Source organism: Clarias gariepinus, chromosome 10, assembly GCF_024256425.1.
Source record: "Clarias gariepinus isolate MV-2021 ecotype Netherlands chromosome 10, CGAR_prim_01v2, whole genome shotgun sequence".
Lineage (NCBI taxonomy): Eukaryota > Metazoa > Chordata > Actinopteri > Siluriformes > Clariidae > Clarias > Clarias gariepinus.
Window position 1 is genome coordinate 26,208,477 of NC_071109.1, and position 20,641 is coordinate 26,229,117.

General features: G+C 38.0%; 1 protein-coding gene across 1 annotated transcript; it reads left to right on the forward strand.

The window, feature by feature from the left end:
• The first annotated feature begins 1,912 nt into the window (after positions 1–1,912).
• Positions 1,913–20,439, forward strand: mfge8b (milk fat globule EGF and factor V/VIII domain containing b). The gene is made up of 10 exons (XM_053505579.1): positions 1,913–2,049; positions 9,123–9,248; positions 9,373–9,492; positions 15,349–15,462; positions 15,762–15,943; positions 17,155–17,310; positions 17,408–17,552; positions 18,712–18,896; positions 19,432–19,587; positions 19,869–20,439. The coding sequence occupies exons 1-10, from the start codon at positions 1,968–1,970 to the stop codon at positions 20,010–20,012; spliced, it is 1,410 nt and encodes a 469-aa protein (XP_053361554.1). The 5' UTR covers positions 1,913–1,967; the 3' UTR covers positions 20,013–20,439.
• Positions 20,440–20,641: the final 202 nt, after the last annotated feature.

Consider the following 20,641-nt stretch of genomic DNA (forward strand, 5'->3'; position numbering starts at 1 on the left):
TTCCACGTCTATTTTGAGCTCTTCACAGACGTTCTTTGTGCTGTGGGCTCACTTACTCACCACTTACTAATAAACATTATAGGGCCATCTGTAATTTAGCTCATTTGGCGTGTGAAATCACCCCAAATTCTTATGTACGAAGTTTCGCCCTTGCCAGGACACCCCTGTGTGGAAAAGTCTTATCAGTGAAATTCTAAATGCTTGACAGCACAAGATCCAGTCCCAGGATTTTCTCGTAGCCAGTATCCATTATGTTATTAAGGATAAACAGGTTCCGTTGTAGGACAATCAGGCTCACTTTATATTCAGCCAAATCAAGTGAGATTGGCTAAATTGAATGAGTACGAGCATTTAAAAGACTCTCAGACAGAGAGCCTGGACTGACATTAATAACCTGTGTTTTTTAGCCTGGATCAAATTTCATTACGCTCTAAATTGCTGTGCAGCCGTGAATGCACATCATGTCTCTCCTTGTCTTGTATTGTCAGAGTTGATCTGCTTCTACTTCTTTGGTCGGATTCTTTATATAGCTCATTGCAGACGTTGCACACAAACAAAGCATGCTGACCAGCAAATATTAAATTAGATGAACAATTATCAATTAACATTTTTGCATAATGAGCATTGTGCAAGATCCCATTTACATATACAGGATATGGCTTACACTGCACTTATTTTAGCCAAAGCTGTAGTTTAAGTGAATCATATCTGGTTTGCACTCAAATGCTTAGGAAAATGGTGCAACCTACCTCTTAGATAAGAAAATTCACCTTTCAACCTGTGTTTGTTGGGATCATTTTGATGGTTTGTACAGTAATATTCAAGGAGTGCAAATGATTTTCACTGCTGTTCTTATGGTCTGTCTATTTTTATACAGTAATAAAAATCTATTTTTACAATTGCACAATGTAGTTACCACGCAGATGCTATATTTTCATCCTCCTGTGTATATATTTGTATGCAAATGTGTATGTTTAATAATATAATAATATATTATAAATGTATTAAAATATATATATAATAAAATAATAACAAACTTAAATCCTAATAATTATTAATGCATATGGTGAACAAATAGATTCATGATCAGGTATATATTTTATTATTATTATTATTATTATTATTATTAGATTCAATAGATTTTAATTACCATTTATACACATGCCAACAGTATGGTGCATTGGATTTCTTATGCAGAAGCTCTCTAAGTTACTCACTTATTATCTATACCACTTAATCCTGTATAAAAGATTTAGGAGACTTAGGGCACGATGCGGGGTACACCCTAGACAGGGTGCCAATCCATCTCAGGGCACACATACACACACTTACTACATTTAAGTGGCACACACATACACACACTTAAACTTCATTTAGCATAATCTGCATGTTTTTGGACTGTGGGAGGAAACAAGGCTACCCCGAAGAAACCCACCAAGCATGAGGATAACATGCAAACTCCAGACCCAAGACACAAAACGTGCACACAGACCCAAGCAGGAATCAAACCCAGACCCTGGAGGTACCAGGCAACAGTGCTAACCACTAAAATTGCTTCTTTTATTTTAGTAAGAAAAGTTAAATAAACATAAAAGAATCCAATAGTAGAAAAAAGCTATTAGACTATAATAAACATACACTAATACTATAATGTACAATATTTTAACCACAATCCTCAGACTTAGACTTTTACATTATTATTTCAGATTTCAGTGAGTTTGAGTGTTTACAGTTTTATATAGTCTAACTATAGGCAAAATGCTACTGTAGCGCAGTGATTTGTCGACTGACCACGCCTATATAGGCGGGGCTACAATTTTAGAACAGGGCGTGATTGGCTGAAAGGACAAGCGCACGTGCGGAGAGCCAATATCGCGGCCTGCCCCCTCGCGCTTTTTAATCTGGAGCGCATGCGATGACGCGCAAAACAACGCGCGAGAGAGTTGAGACGGAGTACAAGCAGAGCCATGAGAACTTCCCCAAGCTTCTCACTTTCTTCACCACTTTTTGCAGCTTGCTTTCTTTTTGTTTCTTTCTCTGCGGTGAGAGGTAAGGGCTTTTCTTCTTTTTTGGGAGAGAGAGAGAGAGAGAGAATGGGAGAGGTGTAGTAGAAGTGTATTATAGAGTATGTGAACAGACTAGATACACACAGCAGTGTTGTGTGAGTGGATGATGTGCATGTTGAGAAAATAATCTGCATTCTGTCCTGTTAAACAGTGTGCCAGAACATTGTGTTTGCACGTGGTAACATGGATTTATCAACAAATCGTCCTGGAACAACAGAGCTTCACAAGACTTGGCACTTTCCTTGAGTATTCATAACTTAAGCTGAACAAATCCTCTTTTATTTTATTAGGAATGCCAAAAATCTTGGACCAGTCCTCTTCCTGGAAATGGTGTTTCATCTATTTGCCTGCATTGTGCACTTATAGTAAATTATTCTGCCTTTTAGGCATTACAGGACCAATAGTATCTGTAGGTCATGCAGCATACAGTATACAGTATTTATACAGTAGTATGTGGCATGTACAGTAGCTGGTTCCTAAGGATAAAACTATGTTTATTGTGTGAGCTCATCCATGCACATAGTGTCCCTGCTCCCGGGCTTTGTATATGTCTGGTTGCTTTAAGAAGTTTTGATAATAATCTCCTGTCCTGAAGTACAAATGACCCCGAGGCATCTTGGACCATCATAAGCTTTGTTGCCTAATACGTAGGCGACATGATTGTTTTCGTAGGTCCCCTTTAAGCCTCATTTACATCTGACAAGATTTAGATAGTCATCAAGTTTTATTTGTATAACTTGTGGAAGAAGTTGGAACATGATGATATAAAGCAGATGCATTTATCTGTTTTATTTTATTTTTTAATCCCTCCCTTCTTGTTAGGATTGACTTGCAATGTTTGCATGAAATATTCTTTTTCCGTTTTCATTAGGATTGACTGAGGTCATTCATTTAGAGGGAGTTTTTTAATTTTTTTTAATTTTTTTTGTTTCTTGTGGAAGTACTGTTATGCCCGAGGCCGTGGCTTGGCTTAAATTTGTAGGTGTGGCGCAGGGACCAAAACACTGAGTCATTTCAATGGCGGTGGCCGTCAAAACATGTAGTGGAGCTCAGCTAAGCCTGGACATTTCCTACCACTAATGACCAGTGCAGCAGAGCTTGCATGTACTTTGCGTCTTTCCTACTAGCGTGGGCTGACACCACCATGCAGATGTGGAGATCTTGGCAAGGACTTGTAAAGCTGCATCTGGGTCTCGACTTAAAAAGATCTCTTCCAAAAAAACGCCTTGGATTTTTGTTTATTACTTTGTTCTTGCCACTGGTTTTCTAATTGTGTTATTTTTTATTTAAAAATGCCTTTAACAGCTTACATTTATATAATTATACAACTGAGCAATTGACGGCCTGGCTGAAGGACCCAGTAGTGGTAGCTCAGCAGTGCTGGGATTTGAACTCAGTCTACCAAATGGATGTCCACCCTGCCCCCTCTTCACACTTGTGGTGAGGAAAGTGCCTCTATTCTCCATGCTGCTGTGCTGAGTGCCATAGCACACTGTGTGTTTTCTTGTCTCTTTTTGTGTGCACATATTTGAGAAGAAAAAAAATCTTTCCAGTTAGTCAAGGGATTGAAGTCTAAATATAAATCAGGTGACCAGATAGCCTTTTACACCTCTCTCTTGCTATCACACTATTTAAAACTCTTGCATGGCTTTTGCCAATCTGGCATAGGGCTCTTGTCATCAGGGCATGACCTCATTTGTTAAATGATACATTGATAAATTCAATCCTATCCCAGTCACACTTTTTCCACTTCCTTGTTAATCTTCTATAGTGCCAAATCATTGTTCCATATTTAGCTTCAGCAACATGGCATTTTTCTTTTGAGCCCCCTCTGTCTCTGTCTCTTGTCCCACTTTCCAATCTGCAGTGCTAAATTTTTAAAAATGATTATTCCCACGTTCCAGAAGCCTCACAGGCTTTGACTGTGTTCTTGTTTTAATCCTGTGCTAATGTACAGTACAAGTCAAGTGTTTGGACATAAGTTGGAATTTATTTTCTAAAATAATACTGCATTATTTGTTTTTATTATTATGAAATAACACAAATAGCATTAGGTAATTACATAGCAACAAAAACAACAGTTATTTTAAGACAGGAATGTCAGCTGTTCTGGATCAGTTTCTGCAAGAACAGTATTGTTAAGTGCATTTGCAAAACCCATCAACATGAAGACCATCCCAGGAAAGCAAGACGAGTCCTACCTCTGCTGCAGAAGAACCTAAGATTAGAGCCATTACGAAGGCTGTGGAAAGCAAAGGAGATTTTTGCATGTTTTGGATTCCTTCAGCATTGATGTCCAATGTGGAAAGAAATAAAAATTAAGAAGGATATGTGAACATTAACTTCAGTACATATGCTGCATTAAGAAGAGTTAGTATCTCTGTCAAAGCTTTCAGGTGCTGGGTCTTTTAACCAGTTAAGTGAAGCTCAGGATGAAGTTCTGTAGCGTTTATCTCTGCTGTTTATGTGCTTAGTTCAGTTGTTTCTACATGAAATCTTCTAGTGTGGTGCATGAGGGCCGTTTAGTTTAGCCAAGCCATTATGGAGGTGTTGTGGTGCTGAATTTTAAAGCCAGCTTTCATGTGTCTCAGTGTTATAAAATGCTTTCTAATGTCTTAAACTGTTTTCGATTTCTGATTCTGATTTTCTTGCTCTTCATAATGTTCAATTTGACAACACTTGTACAGCCAGCTCGAGGGCAGAGGATGGGAACGAGGCAACCAATCACCACTCAGTCATCTTAAGGGTCCTTAAAGGCTAAACAGTTGTTTGGACGTCTTCCAATTTAACTTGTTTTTTCACTGTAGTATTTCCCGTCTTTCCTCTTGACATGTTGGCAGTGTGTTCGTAAGGGTGTGCTCTTTTATTTTTAATCTGTATTCCACAATTAGTTTTTCTTTGTTTTCTACCTCTTTTTGTTAAGTTACAGGATGTTTCTGTTGGGCAAAACATGCATGATGCCATTATTTTAAAGATCCCCACTGAAGACTAGTTTTGCAATTCTAATTGAAGTGGAAACTTTTATTTATTTATTCATTATTTTATAGGGAGTGCATTATTTCGGTCAGGGTCATGATGCACTGGCCTCGATGCACATATTCTACAAGTGGCATGTGCCCTTTTATTGTAGAACAGCACCAGATCCCACTTTTGTTCAATTGCTGAGAAGAGAAAAGATTTTCCAGGAATTGACACACACATGTGTATTAGTCGCTCAGGACATCTGTACGCTGCAATGTAGAACAGGAAACTACAGATAAACTAAGAAAAGAACAGCCCAACGAGTTGTACAGATTTTGTCAGCTGTGCTTGGATTACCTAGCAGCTCTTACTCACAGAAAATCTAAATATTTGGTAGTTTTTTTCTACAGAGTAGCTTTATATGAAGAAGCTTGTTGTTTGCCTTGGTGTGTTCTTTTGTATTTTTCATGTCTTTTCCATCTGGAGTAGTGGTATTATGAGTCATTTAGCGTGAGAGGGTTGATACCATAATTGTTCCTCAGCAGAGTGAGAACATACAGTATTACTCATCATCTGGTCTTGTGTCGCTGATCTCCACCGAAGCCCGTTTTGTCCCATTCTTTATTCAAAAAAGAAATGAACACACCTGTTGAAGTCATACATACGGGCTTGTCTTTACTTGTAGCTCATAGCGAAAAGTGTTTTATCATGAGTTGCACTTCAGGTGAAAAGGCAATTATTTAGACTTGTATAGGTTTTCCTTTCGACTGATCAGTTCAGCTGATAACGGTTCAGCTGGTTTAATGGTTAAAAAAAAGGTTGTACATTCAGCGAGAACTTTACATGGAATATTAATAAATAAATAAGTAAAGCAGTTAGTTTTGAAGATTGGCATCCTGCCCCACCTTGTGCCCTAAGGTTCCTGGGATAGGCTCCAGGCCCTAGCGACCCTGTATAAGCGCTATTGACGACAACGATGACAGTCTGTGTGTGTGTGGTGTTTGCATGTCCTCTCCTTCCCGCGCCTGTTGGGTTTCCTCTGGGACTCCGGTTTCCTCGCATAGTTTAAGGACGTGAATGAAGCTAATTGGTAGGGATGGGAATCACCAGGGACCTCTCAATACAAAATTATCACTATATCTAGGTGTTGATTTTGATTTGTATAGCAATTTTGTCAGCGCCACAATTTTAAAAAGTCAACATTAAATTTTCTAAATAATTTGATCCTACCATGCAAGAAGCTGTGCGGCCCGTGAACAGTTTAAAGCACCTGCCGAATTGTAGAAGAGCAGCAACGCTTTACTACATCAAATGCAAACGTATAAATTAAATGTAAAAATCGTTTTGTAGACAGTGTCGCGGTACATGAATTGCCAAAAAAAAAAAAAAAAAAAGAATTACAATACACACCTCCACTATTTGGCATTGCCTGTAGTGTGAGTGCATGCTTGAACCCTGTGATGTACTGGCACCCTGTCCAGGTAGTACCTCACCCAGTCTCCCGAGTCCACTGGGATAGGCTCCAGGCCTTCCAGGACCTTGAACAGGATAAGTGGTAGAGAGAGCGAGTGGGTGAGTGAGTGGGAATGGAATGAAAGAATGCCACATGTTAATATAAGCTCTGTTTGGCCTGAAACCAGGGTAAACAGTTTCACAGTTTTAAGTAAAGGATGAGTGATATTGGTGGAATGAGGAGTTGTGAATTACAACCAACATCCCACACTTCCTCCTGTGCTTCCAGTTAGAGTTCTGTGAAGACTATTGTTTTCAGGTCATAACAGAGAGTCTGTATTCTGAGTCAAAGCAGGTTTTTATTCCTTACCATTATGATTTTTGTGACATTCTTCGCAACAGTTTTGAGTTCATTCTTCAGAACATGGAGTCAGGTTGGGGGGGTAGAAAGGCATCCCGGGCTTTAATGTTGTAATGCATTTAATGACTCGGGAAAATAATCAAAACGTTTAAATAATAAGGTCCATGGCCGTATCGTTCTTCCGGGGAGAATAACACCCAATGACTCCTGTGAGCCTGTAGTGCAATGAGATATTGAAGTCAGCTGGAAACGGCAACTGTAATTAAACCTCCAATTATTTACAGATTATGCCGATTTAGACTGGATGGTTGTCTTGAATGGAATATGTGTATCAAGTGGTGGTATTTTGAGTGTGCGCCAAGGGAGGACAGGATGTTCTTCACAGATGCATCACTTTCATGGTGGATTTGTGGGAATGTAGGTTTTGCACTAGCGTGTCTAAATGCGCTTACCCGTCCTTGACCGGAGGAAGATAAATCATTTTAGAAATGGCGTATCCCTGGATCTGTTTTTACTTAATTGAGGGGAGTAATAATATCAGACACACTTCTGTATATTTTCCCAGAATGCAAAAACAAAGAAAATATCTAGGCAACTTGGAATAGATCTTGTTTTCTAATTAAGAGGAATTTTTTTTTTACTATTCTGTTACTTTGACTCTAATAGCATGCCTAGGCTTTGACTAACCAGCTGACCAATAGCCACAGACCTGTGGTCTTTATGGAAGCATCTAGCTCTTGGTCAGCAACCGAACACACGCACATTCTCACACACACACATACACTTGTTCCAAACACTGACTACATTGTGATGACTAGTTTTGATTTTGCTTCTCTTTTTCTGGTAAACAGAAAGTGCTCAGCCCTGGGTTAGTGTAAATTTTCCATGCAAACCACTGCTGGTGTGTGTGTGTGAGCTGATCTGGAAAAACCCATTGGATGTCACTGTGACTAAATTCCTTCACAGGTGAAAAGTCAGATTTTGCTAAAATTGAGTACTGCTATAAATATATTTTTTACCAGAATTCTATTAAAAATAATCCCTGTTCTGTACAGTGGGAGGATCTCTGCCTGTCTTGTGGAAGACTTGAGTTCAATTCCTGGTTAAAAATGGAGACGGTTGCAGCAGAAAGGGCATTGGCTAAAACCTGTGGCAAATCAAGTGCGAAATGGGGCAACCCCTAACGTGGGCCGCTAAAAGAAGGGCAGCAGTGTGTAAAAATAATTACTGAGTTAAATGTTGAAATTCCATGAGTGACTTATTTTAGCTGATGAGGGTGAGACTGATGTGGATCATGCTCGTTATTAAAGCGATACCTGATTTCCTGTTGTTAACTTAGAATTTTCTATTTCCAGATAATGTTATGAATCCAGAAATGTGCAGGGTATCTTTTACTGTAATTGAAAATAAATCTTTAAATGGGATTTTCTCCCTCACTGTTGGTGTTAAGCAGAATCCGTATTGAGATCAGTGCACTGTGCACACCATATGGGTGGACAGGATGGTGCTGTGTATTTTTTTTAAGTTTTTCTGGGTCAAAATTGAAGTCTTGGAGCCAGTGCATGAGCAATAAATACAGCTGATACAATTTCATCAACCAAGCCAATTATTATTCAAATATGAGTAATTAAATATTTCCTAAATACATAGGAAATGCATATAACTGTTGAAATCTTTGTGTAAAAAAATACTGTAGTTCTTTGGAAAACTGAAATGTTCACAAACAGGAGACATTATGCAGCCCATGGGGGGTATAAACACAAGTAGTTGGTGTTTTAAATCATTTCATTTATTTATTTGAAGCCGCATTCTGAGAAAAATTGCAGTGCAGACAGAGGTCGTGGTCAGCTAACAGCCTTAGTTATAAAACCAGAACATAAGCTTTTTCTTCCTGTATAACTCTCACATAATAAGGTATTTAGCTGTCTTTTTTTATTAGTTAATTTTATCTAGCAACACAGCTTTAGTTATTCTTTTTATTATTAATTGACTACTATTGTTCAACTGGCCACCAGAGCATGGAAACAGGTATGCAAAGGGTAACATTGGTGGTTAAAACTAGACTGTATTCTTTCGGAGCACAATGTGCACCAAGCCGAACATCCTGTACAGTCGGGTACGGTACAAATGAAAGACACTAATAACCTCATAACTCAGAGGTCTTGACTGTGTGAGGAGTTTTCCCAGGCCACAGTAGAAATCTCACAGTTCACTGCAGTCATTTACGTAAACTCAAAGTTATCTGTTAAAATAACTTGAATCTGTTATTTCCTCTTACACAGGTGATCCCTGTAAGGGGGATGTGTGTCAGAATGGTGGGACATGTGTGACCGTAGCAGAGAAAGATTCCTTTATCTGTGTCTGCGCAGACGGCTTTACGGGAGACACCTGCAATGAGACAGAGACTGGTAATGCATGTAACAATCGCATGCTGGGAATAGTGATTTATCTAATTCAACACCGTGCTGTGTTCGCTTTATCACCTGATGTCAGATTAAATGTTCTTCTGCATGTTTTGACCTTCGTTTGCAGGGCCTTGTCATCCCAATCCCTGCAAAAACAACGGCATCTGTGAGCCGCTCAGAGGAGATGTCTTCGGGGGATTTTTCTGCAAGTGTCCGAAAGGCTTTGAAGGCACCAACTGTGAAAAGAGTAAGAATCCTTTCTAGCCTAAACATCTTTACATACCATAAGAAAAACCATAACATCATAATACAATCTGATATTCAGTGCTGATAACAAGAGGCATGGTGGCTGTGATGCAACCAAAGCAGCCTTCTTATCAGTGCAAGTGAACATTTGTAGAACAAGAAGATCCTAGAATCAGATGCAGCTGTTCCAGAGATTTCGACTGATTACGAGGATATTTTGGTGATAGGTGGCAAATCCTCAGCAGTTAGCAGTACAGTAGTTGTGTCCCTCTCTGAACTTTAAGCTCCTGTTGGTTTTTATTGCTTACGTAGGGGTAGCATGGGGCAAACTAAGTTGCTACCATCAGCAGGAATAATCACAGCTTGAACTGCATTTACACAGACACGTGGCCTTAAACACACTCGGATCAAGCTGCAGATGCTATGTAGTGAGGCGTAATATGAGCACGTATTTCACAGTTAACATCTGCCAAAAGCGGAATTCTGTAATTAATATGTAATGTTGGAACATAAATAGTTGATCAGTAAAATAATTGCAGTTCATTAATGTTTTATTGGCTTAAAAAGAGAGAAAGTGTGTCTATTCAAGTTTATAGCTGCAACTACAGTACTTTGCAAAAGTCTTGAGCCACCCCTTATTTCTTCCTATGTTGACTTTCTTATTATTTTTAATGTCATCTTAGTGAATTCTTCTCCAGGCTTCCTAAATTACTTTTTGGTCTTTCATTTTGGCAAGATATTGTCTCTCATTTTCAGCCCTGGACAGTTTCAGAGGAAGTATTTTTATTTTTTGTTAAGCCACACAGTGACCTATGAATCATGCAAGCATATAAAAAACATCTAACTTGTGGCATGAAGGGGAAACGGGTGCAGATGATGACAGATGATCAGGCCGGTGATTAGTACTGTATACTGGTGATGCTGAATGCTGATTGGTTGGAACGGATGAGGGAGGAAATGAGGTTGCTGCTAGTGGATGTTACATAAACATCCAGTTGTTAAAATGTATCCTTAGGCTCTCTCTCATTTTTTTTTTATGTATATCATTTAATTTTATTTGATATTTGGCACAAGACCTTTGTACAGAACTTTATGGGATAACAGAAACTAAATAGTTTTATAGAAATTTCTCAATTGTAAATATACCCTTAACCTGATAAAACCATAAAATTTCGTATTATTGTAGCACAGTCACTTTTAGCCACTTTTAGTTTTGTTTTTCATGCAGCTGGTGCCAAAAGGAAAGGTTATGTGAGGTTTAATTTCTATTTATTTTAATATGTTATTTCATTTGCATGTCTTTTCTAAATGTTTTGTATGATTTTATATGCAAAACATTTTGGGAGGCTGCAACAGATTATCTGCATTGACATTATTTCGAGTGGAAAATGTGTTTCACAATATAAAATTTCACCTCAAGAACTCGCCTCCAGACCAAATTTAATTTGTATGCCGAGGGACCAACGTATGTAAGATCAGGACATGCTTAAACTGGAAAATGATCAATATCAAGATGGAGACAATCCAGTCGCTGATTTTATTTTCCTATAACAATGCTTCCTGCCATGATTTATTGTATATATTCACTTAAGTTTTATTTTTCATTTTTTGCATGAACACTTTCAAAAAAAGAAACTATTTGTGTGGAAAAGATGAACCTAGAAATGCACTCCTAATTAAAAGTGTTGCTTGCACTTGGATTTACCAGTCGAGATGATTAAGATAACAGCATAAGCTTGCGAACGTCTCCAGCACTGATGATAAAACAGTGACCTTCCATGTCAATTTGTTTTCAGTTTCCAGACGGTTGTGTCCGTTATGATGATTTGATGGAGTGTCGTTAAGTTTGTGTGGGTGTAAGTAAGAAGCCTCATCCTTAGCCTGTAGTTACTGTCTGTCGCTTAAGATAAAGAAGGCTATGGATTTTTATGGTGAATATTTAGAAGTAACAAAAAAGCATCTGTTATTTTTGTGTTCAAGAAAAAAATTGGAAGGAATAGAACACAAAGCGTAGTTTTAAGCTGCCTTGTAATTGATGGATCAGGTCCAGCCAGGAAGAATATATATACAGTATATATATTAAATGCACAACATCAATGTGAGACATAAGAGTTTTTTATTATTATTGTTATAGTTGTTACATAATTATGTTGATTGGGAACATATTTAAATAGAACCCCTTATGCCTAATGCAGGGTATATATCAAACAATCTTAATGCAAAGTCATATTAATTTAGTAAAAAAAATATTTTATTACTTGCATTTATGTATAATAATTTTTTTTGTTGTTTTTTTTTGTGTTTTTTTTTCATTGCTTTTGACTTGTTGCATGTTTTTTTCCCTCTCTCTCACGGGTGAGAGAATCTAAGAACAACACATGCCTGATGTTCAACTGGAATTTGAAGTGGCAACAGGTCCTTTTGTTATTGACTCACATGAGCATACCATTTTTTTCCTACATTATGTAGTGTTTCTAAAAGTTGCATTCGCTTATTTTAAGCACAGTTTTGATACCACACTTTTTTTTTTAAGAATAAAAGTTAATGTGAACATAAGTGCATTCAAAATCTCAGTATACTTTAAAGGAAAACTTATTGCCAGCACAAAGCCAAATACACATGTCTGTGCCCCACACACACATCCACACTGTAAAAACACACACTCGGTTGTCCAGCCAACAGGGAAAGGCCTACTGCGTATCACACCCACGCCATCACACGCTCGCCTTGTTGCTGGGGTAAAATGTTGGAGGCGGAAGAGTGAATTAAGTCAACTCTGACACTGTCACAGTCTTTGCTCTTGGCTGATGGGATTGTTATATTGCTGGTGTAAAATTACCCTGAAAGCTTGGTGAGAGACCATGAAATCTATGTCAAAAGCTTTTATATAGTGAAGTACTGGGCACATTATCTCACCTAAAATAGAATGGAACCTGAGTTTTAGGCTTAGAACAGTTTTAGGAGCAGTGTGTGTTCATGTAAGTAGAATCGGGAGAATGAGTGGAAGTTGTGGGATTATTTTAAAGTGTAAATAGAAATCTATAGTTTGGCATCTAGGATTTCTTTACCAGGACAGTTATACGGCTGCGTGACTGGACTCCATGACGGAGCTAATCTTGTGTTCTGCTGCTCCATCTCTGTTTGAGAAACGCAGTCTCTCAGATGCTCTTGGAATGTTTACTTTGTCTTTCCACTGTCTTTTTTGCTTCTCTCTGTGCCTCTTCTCTTCTGTTCCTTAAAATGCCATGCCAAGAGCCAAAACAGGAGGGGGCAGCTTCATGTTTTTCATAGGTGAACAGAACGTTCGGTGTCGTTGTTATGACACGTTTGCTTTTGGTCTGTTGCCAGTTTAAAAAAAGGATCGATGCGGTGTTCAAGGCTTTGTTGTGTCATTCTGTTCCCTGTAAAGCACATCATAAGAAGACACTTTTACTATAGACAGCTTGATAGTCCTTTAATCTCATCCTGTAGGTGCATGATACTCATCTTCTCCTCTCACCAGTAATTTGATGTCTGTTCAGCTGGAATCTTCCCACAGGTATGCCACTCTTCCTCGTCACGTGCAAAAGCTTGCTTGCCTCCTCTCATATCGACTACGTCCATTATGAACCCAGGATCAGCTTTCGCTTTATGCATGGGTGTGAGTTCTAAGTGCGAGCAATAAGGGTGGTACATGTTCTATCTTTTCCTTTTTTTTTTTTTTCATATCATCATGTAAGTATAAATTCCTGCAACTGTAAGCAGATTTTTGCTGAATAAAGAGTGTAATTTTCAAGCATAAACTTTGCCACAGTTTTATAGATTGGTTTAAACAGACTGCAATATATTTATATATGTTAAGCAATAAAACTTTTAAGAAACAGGAACCAGAGTCAGCACATTGGTAAGTGCTGAGTCTTTGTATTTTGACCATCCATGAAGTCTGATCCAAATTCAAGGCTAGGGTCAAAACCCAGGTGGTCATGTTCAGCAGAGATAAATCTGTAATCCAAAAACAGCCAGAGGTCAAAAACTAGATAAGCAAGAAACGAAAGAAACTAGAACCTATAAAACTTTAAAAGTCCAAACGGGTACAATCCAGGTTATTTAAATGGATGATTTTCAGCCTTTTTATGAACCATTCAAGAAATTCAGGAAGTGTGTGTTTCAAATTTTATTGTAACCTTGGGATTTTATTGTAACCTTGGGAGTATCAGCAGTGTTCCGCATCCTGTGTGTACGTGCAGAAGTGTGTGTGTGTGTGTGTGTGTGTGTGTGTGCAGTGTTCTGAGTTTTGATTTACAAGAAGGACATGGAAGTTTGGTTTCATTTCATTTTCTCGGTGGATTATTGAAGCCTTTAGAAAGACTAACTTTTTCGGTTATGACCTCAGAGTTCGTGTGTCTCTCGGCTCACGCTGTCTTGGCTTCAGCAGTCTATAACCAGTCACGCTCCATCTGTGCACTTAGTTACAAAATCCATTTTTGTTCCTTCGTTTTCATTATTACAGACTTTAGCTGGACGGGTAGTAGAGTGTTGAGGCTGTTATAAAGGTGTGACTTTTTAACAGTAGCTGGTTGGTGTTGTGTTAATGATGGTGAGATGTACTGTGCTTATGTCCAGTTATCCCTGCATATTTAGCATCAGTTGTTTAGCCAGGAAATAATTTCAGGAAGAATGAGGTAATTTGTTCAGAATGAGGTCAGATGTGTCCATTGAGAATTTGTCTTTTATTGTTTTAAAACTTTATTTCACCATCAACTTATCTTGCTTTATTAATAAAATAAAAAGAAATAGTATATAAAGATTTATAAACCTTTCACATATAGAACAATAAATATCAAAATCTTAGTAGTATGGGATTAAATCACATTATGATTCCCCCAGACTTTCTTTTTTAAACAGTTCCCTCAAAATCCCTTAGAATTAAAAAAAAAAAAAAAGCAGCTTTGGTCCAGTCAGTTTTCTTTGTTCGCGAAGTGTGTGTTTTACAATGTAGGTAGCTGGAAAATAGTTTTCAAACAGAGAGGGGAACTAATGCATAACCCTGACTGTTTAATCCCCTTTGTCACCATAGCAGCTCTTATCCAGTGAAATCTGATTAAACAAACTGAGGGACACATTATTAATAGCTTTAGTGACCTTTATGTGCATCATTACAGTGCAAATATTTCTATGTATGCAAAACTTCTCACGCAATAATACAAATGTGCATATTTGTGTTGTGGTTGTATTGTAGAGTGGCTAAACCTGGACTGATTTGCAGCCAAGAGTCAGATCCAGAGGCTCTCTGCTGCTCTGCTTAACAATTTCAGCTCAATTCCGTTTATTATGTGTTTTTTTTATTATTTTTTTTTATAATAATACATATTAAAACAAATCAGCATTACAGAAATCCAGATGTAGATTCTGATCACTGCTGAGGATGCCAGAGGAATCGGAGGTGACTCAAAGGGAAACTCATCCTATGTTGTATAAGACCGCAAGCCAGGCCACAGTTACATTCCACAGTGGGGCATCAAACTTTTTATATCTTGCTTATTTATAAATTTGAGATGCCATGATGGTTTAAATTTTATGATTACCATTCATAATCAATACAAAGGTTCATTATTATGATGTATGGTCACTCCAATTTTGAGCATTGCAGAGGACCAAGCACATGATCTGAGCAGAAAATCAAATTATATTGATTTCTTTTAAAACAGTTTTAAGAGACTGAATGGATTTTACAGTGGCTGGAATGGATCACAGGGGTTTTCCTGATGACAAGTGTGCCATCTGTAGCTCAAGTGGAGAACTGCACTGGAATGTTAATGTTTAATATTAATATCCGTGTTAAAGATATAAGATGTGCTGTGTGATCTCTTCTTCACAGATGTGAATGACTGTGCTGCTCAGCCATGCCAGAATGGGGGTTCATGTCAAGATCTCGATGGAGATTTCTTTTGCAAATGCCCGTCCCCTTTTGTTGGGAAGTTCTGTCAGCTGCGTGAGTGGACTTCCACACTTCTTTAGTTGATGATCTGACACAATAGGACACTTGCAGTGTTTTGTTTTAGTGATTTACAAAAAAATTGTATTGCATATTTTAAATTTCTTCAATACTTTGGTATTTACAAATAAGAAAGTAGGTCAGCTCTAGTTTTTGATGTCCTCATCATTTATCCATCCATGTAAGTGCAGGTCTCCCCATGAGCATGACCCTCACACTGTTAGTCCATCTGTCTGCTTCACTGTCTGTCTCCAATGTGAGCGGCAGGGTTGTTAATGTGTCATTTTGTCTTGCAGGCTGTATCTCTCTGTTGGGAATGGAGGGCGGTGGCATTGCTGAGTCTCAGATCACTGCCTCCTCCGTGTATTATGGCATTTTGGGATTACAGCGCTGGGGACCCGAGTTGGCCCGTCTTAACAACAAAGGACTGGTGAATGCATGGACTTCGGCGACACATGACAAGAACCCTTGGATTGAGGTGCAGAAGCCTTGCTTTTAAAATGAGCCATGAATATCTCTGACTCCGGGTCTTATTTATCAATTATCTTGAGTGTTTGTTTTTCTAGACTAAATTTGATGTATACAAAAAAAAAAATCCACAAATTTAAAAAAGGAAAAGTTTTGGTAACAGTGCCATTTTGTTTATCGGAAATTACCAAATCTGAAAAAAAAAAATCACAATTACTGATTGTACCAAAAGTCCAAGCGGTGGAGTTGGAACTTATCCAGCTCCCCATGCCTGGGCGGAGTCGAACCAAAAGTTGAGAACAACTCCAGTGTATTTCCTGTAGTGCTGGGCGATATGACCTTTTACAATAATATTTCTTTTTTTTTTTTTTTTTTGCCTTATAGTTCACTGATATGGTTTGTATTTTAAATATGCTAAATTGTTAAAGCTGGAATAGTTTTTTCTAATAAAAGAGTTTTCCTCCATGTTACTTCCATGTCACAGACTGATCAAGTCATGTGCTGCTTACACACATGGTAGTATGTTTTTAAGGGGACATAAACACGCACATAAAATAAAAACTGATTTATAAATAAATAAATAAATAAATAGACATTGGCAAGAACAGTTGTGAATGACTGGCACGATTGATTTTCAATGAAAAGCCCAGCCTTAGTTTCAGGCTAGATATGTGTTTAGGGGTCAGGGGTTAATTTGAGGCTTATAGGAGGTGTTAAATAAGGTCGACCCCCTGAATGTTCTGTTCTGCAGCAAGTCTGTCCCTAAAGATCAGTAAACTGTGAATCTGCTGAATTTTTCAGTGATGCAGTCCATTCTTTGAAGTGCATCACATATGCAAACCAACACTCCTTTAATCCTATAGATTCCCATTACTTTTGTCTCAATTGAATATTCATTCCAACATGTCTTATTTTATTATTTTGTACTTTATTGCTTTCTTTCACTTTTTACTATTTTAACTTAAATTTGTAACCTAAAGAATATATATTAAAGTTTCCAACTTGATCTGTAGACTAATAGAAAAGACTGCCACAAACCAATAAGCTCACAAACTATATAAATATTTTACCAACCCAGTTGAATGGTCAGAAATATTCTATTTATGCTCTGCAAATTAATTCATTCAGATTCATAAATGAGACCTATTGGGTTAATCTGACAATGCAATTTAATAAGAATTATCCTTTGCTTGTGTCTTTGCTTGTTTTTTTTGTTTGTAGCTCAACATGCAGAGAGTTATGCGTTTCACTGGTATCATCACTCAGGGTGCCAGTCGTGTTGGCACTGCTGAGTATATCAAACATTTTAAGGTGGCTTACAGTTTAGATGGACAAACGTACACCATGTACAGAGGCAACGGTCTAAAGAAGGATGTGGTAAGCTACTGTAATAAATTTCCATGCATCTTTCATGCTCTCCAAGAATCATCTGCATATATATAGCTTCTAACCTGAATTTGCTTTCTCTCTGCAGGTTTTTGTGGGAAATGTGGACAACGACAGCACAAAAACCAATCTGTTCGATCCACCCATACTCGCTCAGTACATCCGCATTTTGCCCACCGTGTGTCGCAAAGGTTGCACTCTGAGAATGGAGCTAGTCGGCTGCGAACTCAGTGGTATTATGAAACGATATTCTCTGAATCCATGCACATAATTACCCAAAGTATTTATTAAGTTGTTTAAATCATGGTGCATGTGGTATAATCCAGTGAGAGGTCCAGTCATTTAAATACAATCCAAACTGACATGAAAGACTTGAGGAGCCAGATGAATAGCTAAGGCTTTGGTCACCCTTGGACTCCAGCCATCTAATATTTCTTTGAGCACAAACATTGTTAGCCATTACATTTATTTAGAGACCATGGCTTGAATATTGGAACAGAACTAACCTCTGGGTATAATAAATCATGTAATATGACAAGATGCACAATCCACTGTGTGTATTCAGAGCTTCTCATTTATTGCTAATGCCTGGTCACAAACATAATCATCTACATAATCATTATGGTTTTTATTGGACATTTGTATATGGTTGGCAGTTTTGTCCTATGTTCCCATTTGCATGCATCGCAAACCACGTGCCCTTATATGTATGCAATTCATCCACACCCCCCATCACCAATGCTGCAAATCTATATAAAGTCTTTAAATGCTTCCTTTGCTTCAGGCAGAGTTATAGTTCTTTTGGTTTGTCCTTGGAGAGCTGTTAAGGATCATGTTAATTGTCTGTCATCCTCGCTCTATCTAGATTTCTTTATCCTTGTTGTCCTATATGGCAGTAACTATGTGTACATAGCTGACTGGCACCTCAGTAATAAATGTTTATGTGTGCTTCTACGTTAGGTAGAAAAATACAGTTGAGGCCAATCAAAATGAATTTGCTATGCGGTAAAATGATGCAAACAAATCATTTTCATAATGTAATAGAATACTAAAGGTATAATATTTTGTGTCCCATCACATTCGCAATTGGAATCTGCGAATGCATATTTTTGCACCAATGTGCAGCTTTAGAGCAGCTGGGTATGAAAACACAGTTAAAATAATAATGGTTGCAGTTGTTATGGCAACACTGACATTTGACGGCCTTATTCCCTGAATCCACATAACCTTTGATTAGATTAAATGTAACATATGCTTGCAAACTTGCAGACATTTTATACTCAGTTTAGGATGCATATCAATGTATTTATATACAGTGTATTGAGTATCTGCAATCAGTATAAATTAAATCATATTCGTGAAAATCTTTGCAATCTTTTTTTATCGCCACAGGATGCTCCGAGCCACTGGGTTTGAAGTCACGGCTGATTGGTGATTCTCAATTCTCAAGCTCCAGCTCTTTCCGCACATGGGGCATTGAGGCCTTTACCTGGCATCCACACTATGCCCGTCTGGACAAGCAGGGCAAGACCAACGCCTGGACCGCAGCCAGCAACAGCAGATCTGAGTGGCTACAGGTGAAACTCGCAACTACAGTATAACCTAAAGGACTGCACGAAAATGTATACAAACCACTTGAGATGTACCCCCCCCCGCCCCAATTGATTAGTGTTTAGTGTAATAGCTACTGTTCTTGATACCAGGACTTATTCATTTTTACTGTGCATATTTTAGTTTTTTGTTCATGTGCTGGGTAACAGATTCCATTGCTTTAATGTTTCAATAGAAGTAATGTTTTTATGGGAACAGGTTGCTAGACTGATGCCCAACTCTTATCCGTTTTTTTTTATCCTGGTTTGGGGAATGACAATAGCGGGAAATCTTTTCTAGGCATAGGGCCTTGCACAAGGGCCAAACTGTGGACCCTTAGGCAACAGTTTTATAACTAATAAATTATGACTCGAATTGCGAATTTTAGTTACATTTTCAAGCTGTATAGAAACTAATCATCGCCTATTGTTTTTGTTTCTTGCATATCACTATACCAATATAAACTGGCTATATTTACCATGGCATTGTGCTTGCAGTAGTAATGCTTTGTAATTTAATTAGGTGGACTTGCTATCCCCTAAGCGGATCACAGGAATCATCACTCAAGGAGCTAAAGACTTTGGAAATGTGCAGTTTGTTACAGCCTATAAAGTGGCTTACAGTAACAATGGTCGGGACTGGACTGTGGTAAAGGATGACAAAAGAAATACTGACAAGGTCAGACACTCATTTCCATTTCACATTTTGTTTTTAAGACTTTGTGCTTTTCTGTGGGTTTGGGAAGCAATTAATAGTTATAAATAATTTTTTTTTATAATAACGTTTTCCATGCATGTAAAAATGGAGGGTAAAGACAATTGAGATGTGTTCTGTTTGATTCCTGTGCCATGTAACAACATGTTCTGTAGAAACTAACAATGCCATACACACAGCAGTTTCTACAAGATCACTGGGTTTCTTTTTCTTTGTAATAAAATTTTTCTACGTTCTACCTGTAGATCTTCCCTGGCAACAGTGATAACAATGTGCACAAAAAGAACATATTTGACCCGCCTTTCAATGCCCGATTTGTCCGCGTGCTCCCGTGGGAGTGGCATGAGAGCATCACACTGCGAATGGAGCTGCTGGGCTGCGAGGATTAAATCACCACCTCCCTGCTCTCTCCTCTTTATACCCCCCCCCCCCATATCTCCTTCCTGAGCCACTTGATGCACTGCCTCACTAACAACACCAGAGGGAGCAAAGACCACAAGAAGAAACAAAACCCTAAAAACAACAGCAGGGAATCAAGCTTAGTTGCACATCAGGGATGTCCTGCAAAGAAAGACAAACTAAGGAGTGAGTTTTATGTTCTCATGAATACATCTGATGGTGTAAACTGAAATCCTCCCAAAAAACCTCACATGATCTATCATTGCATCTGTGTTCTAAAATATTCCAGAAGCTAACTTTTTATGCTTATGCTACATTTAAAAACAGTGCCCTATTTTGCCGTGGGTGGAAATTATATATTAGTTAAATATTTGGGTTAAAGAGTTATTGTACTCAATAAATGGGTCACACAGTAAATAGTCTCAGCATTGTGTGTGTGTGTGTGTGTGTTAGTTATTTAGTTGTAAATTGCCAGTTGCAGTTCTTTTTATTTTGTAAGTGTTAACGTTAGTAAGTAGTCCTTAGCAAGGTCACTGTTTGTAGGCATGACTTATTTTTAATACCTGTACAAAAAATCTTTTTATTATTATTCGTTTCTCTGAAAAGAAGCTTTATTTCT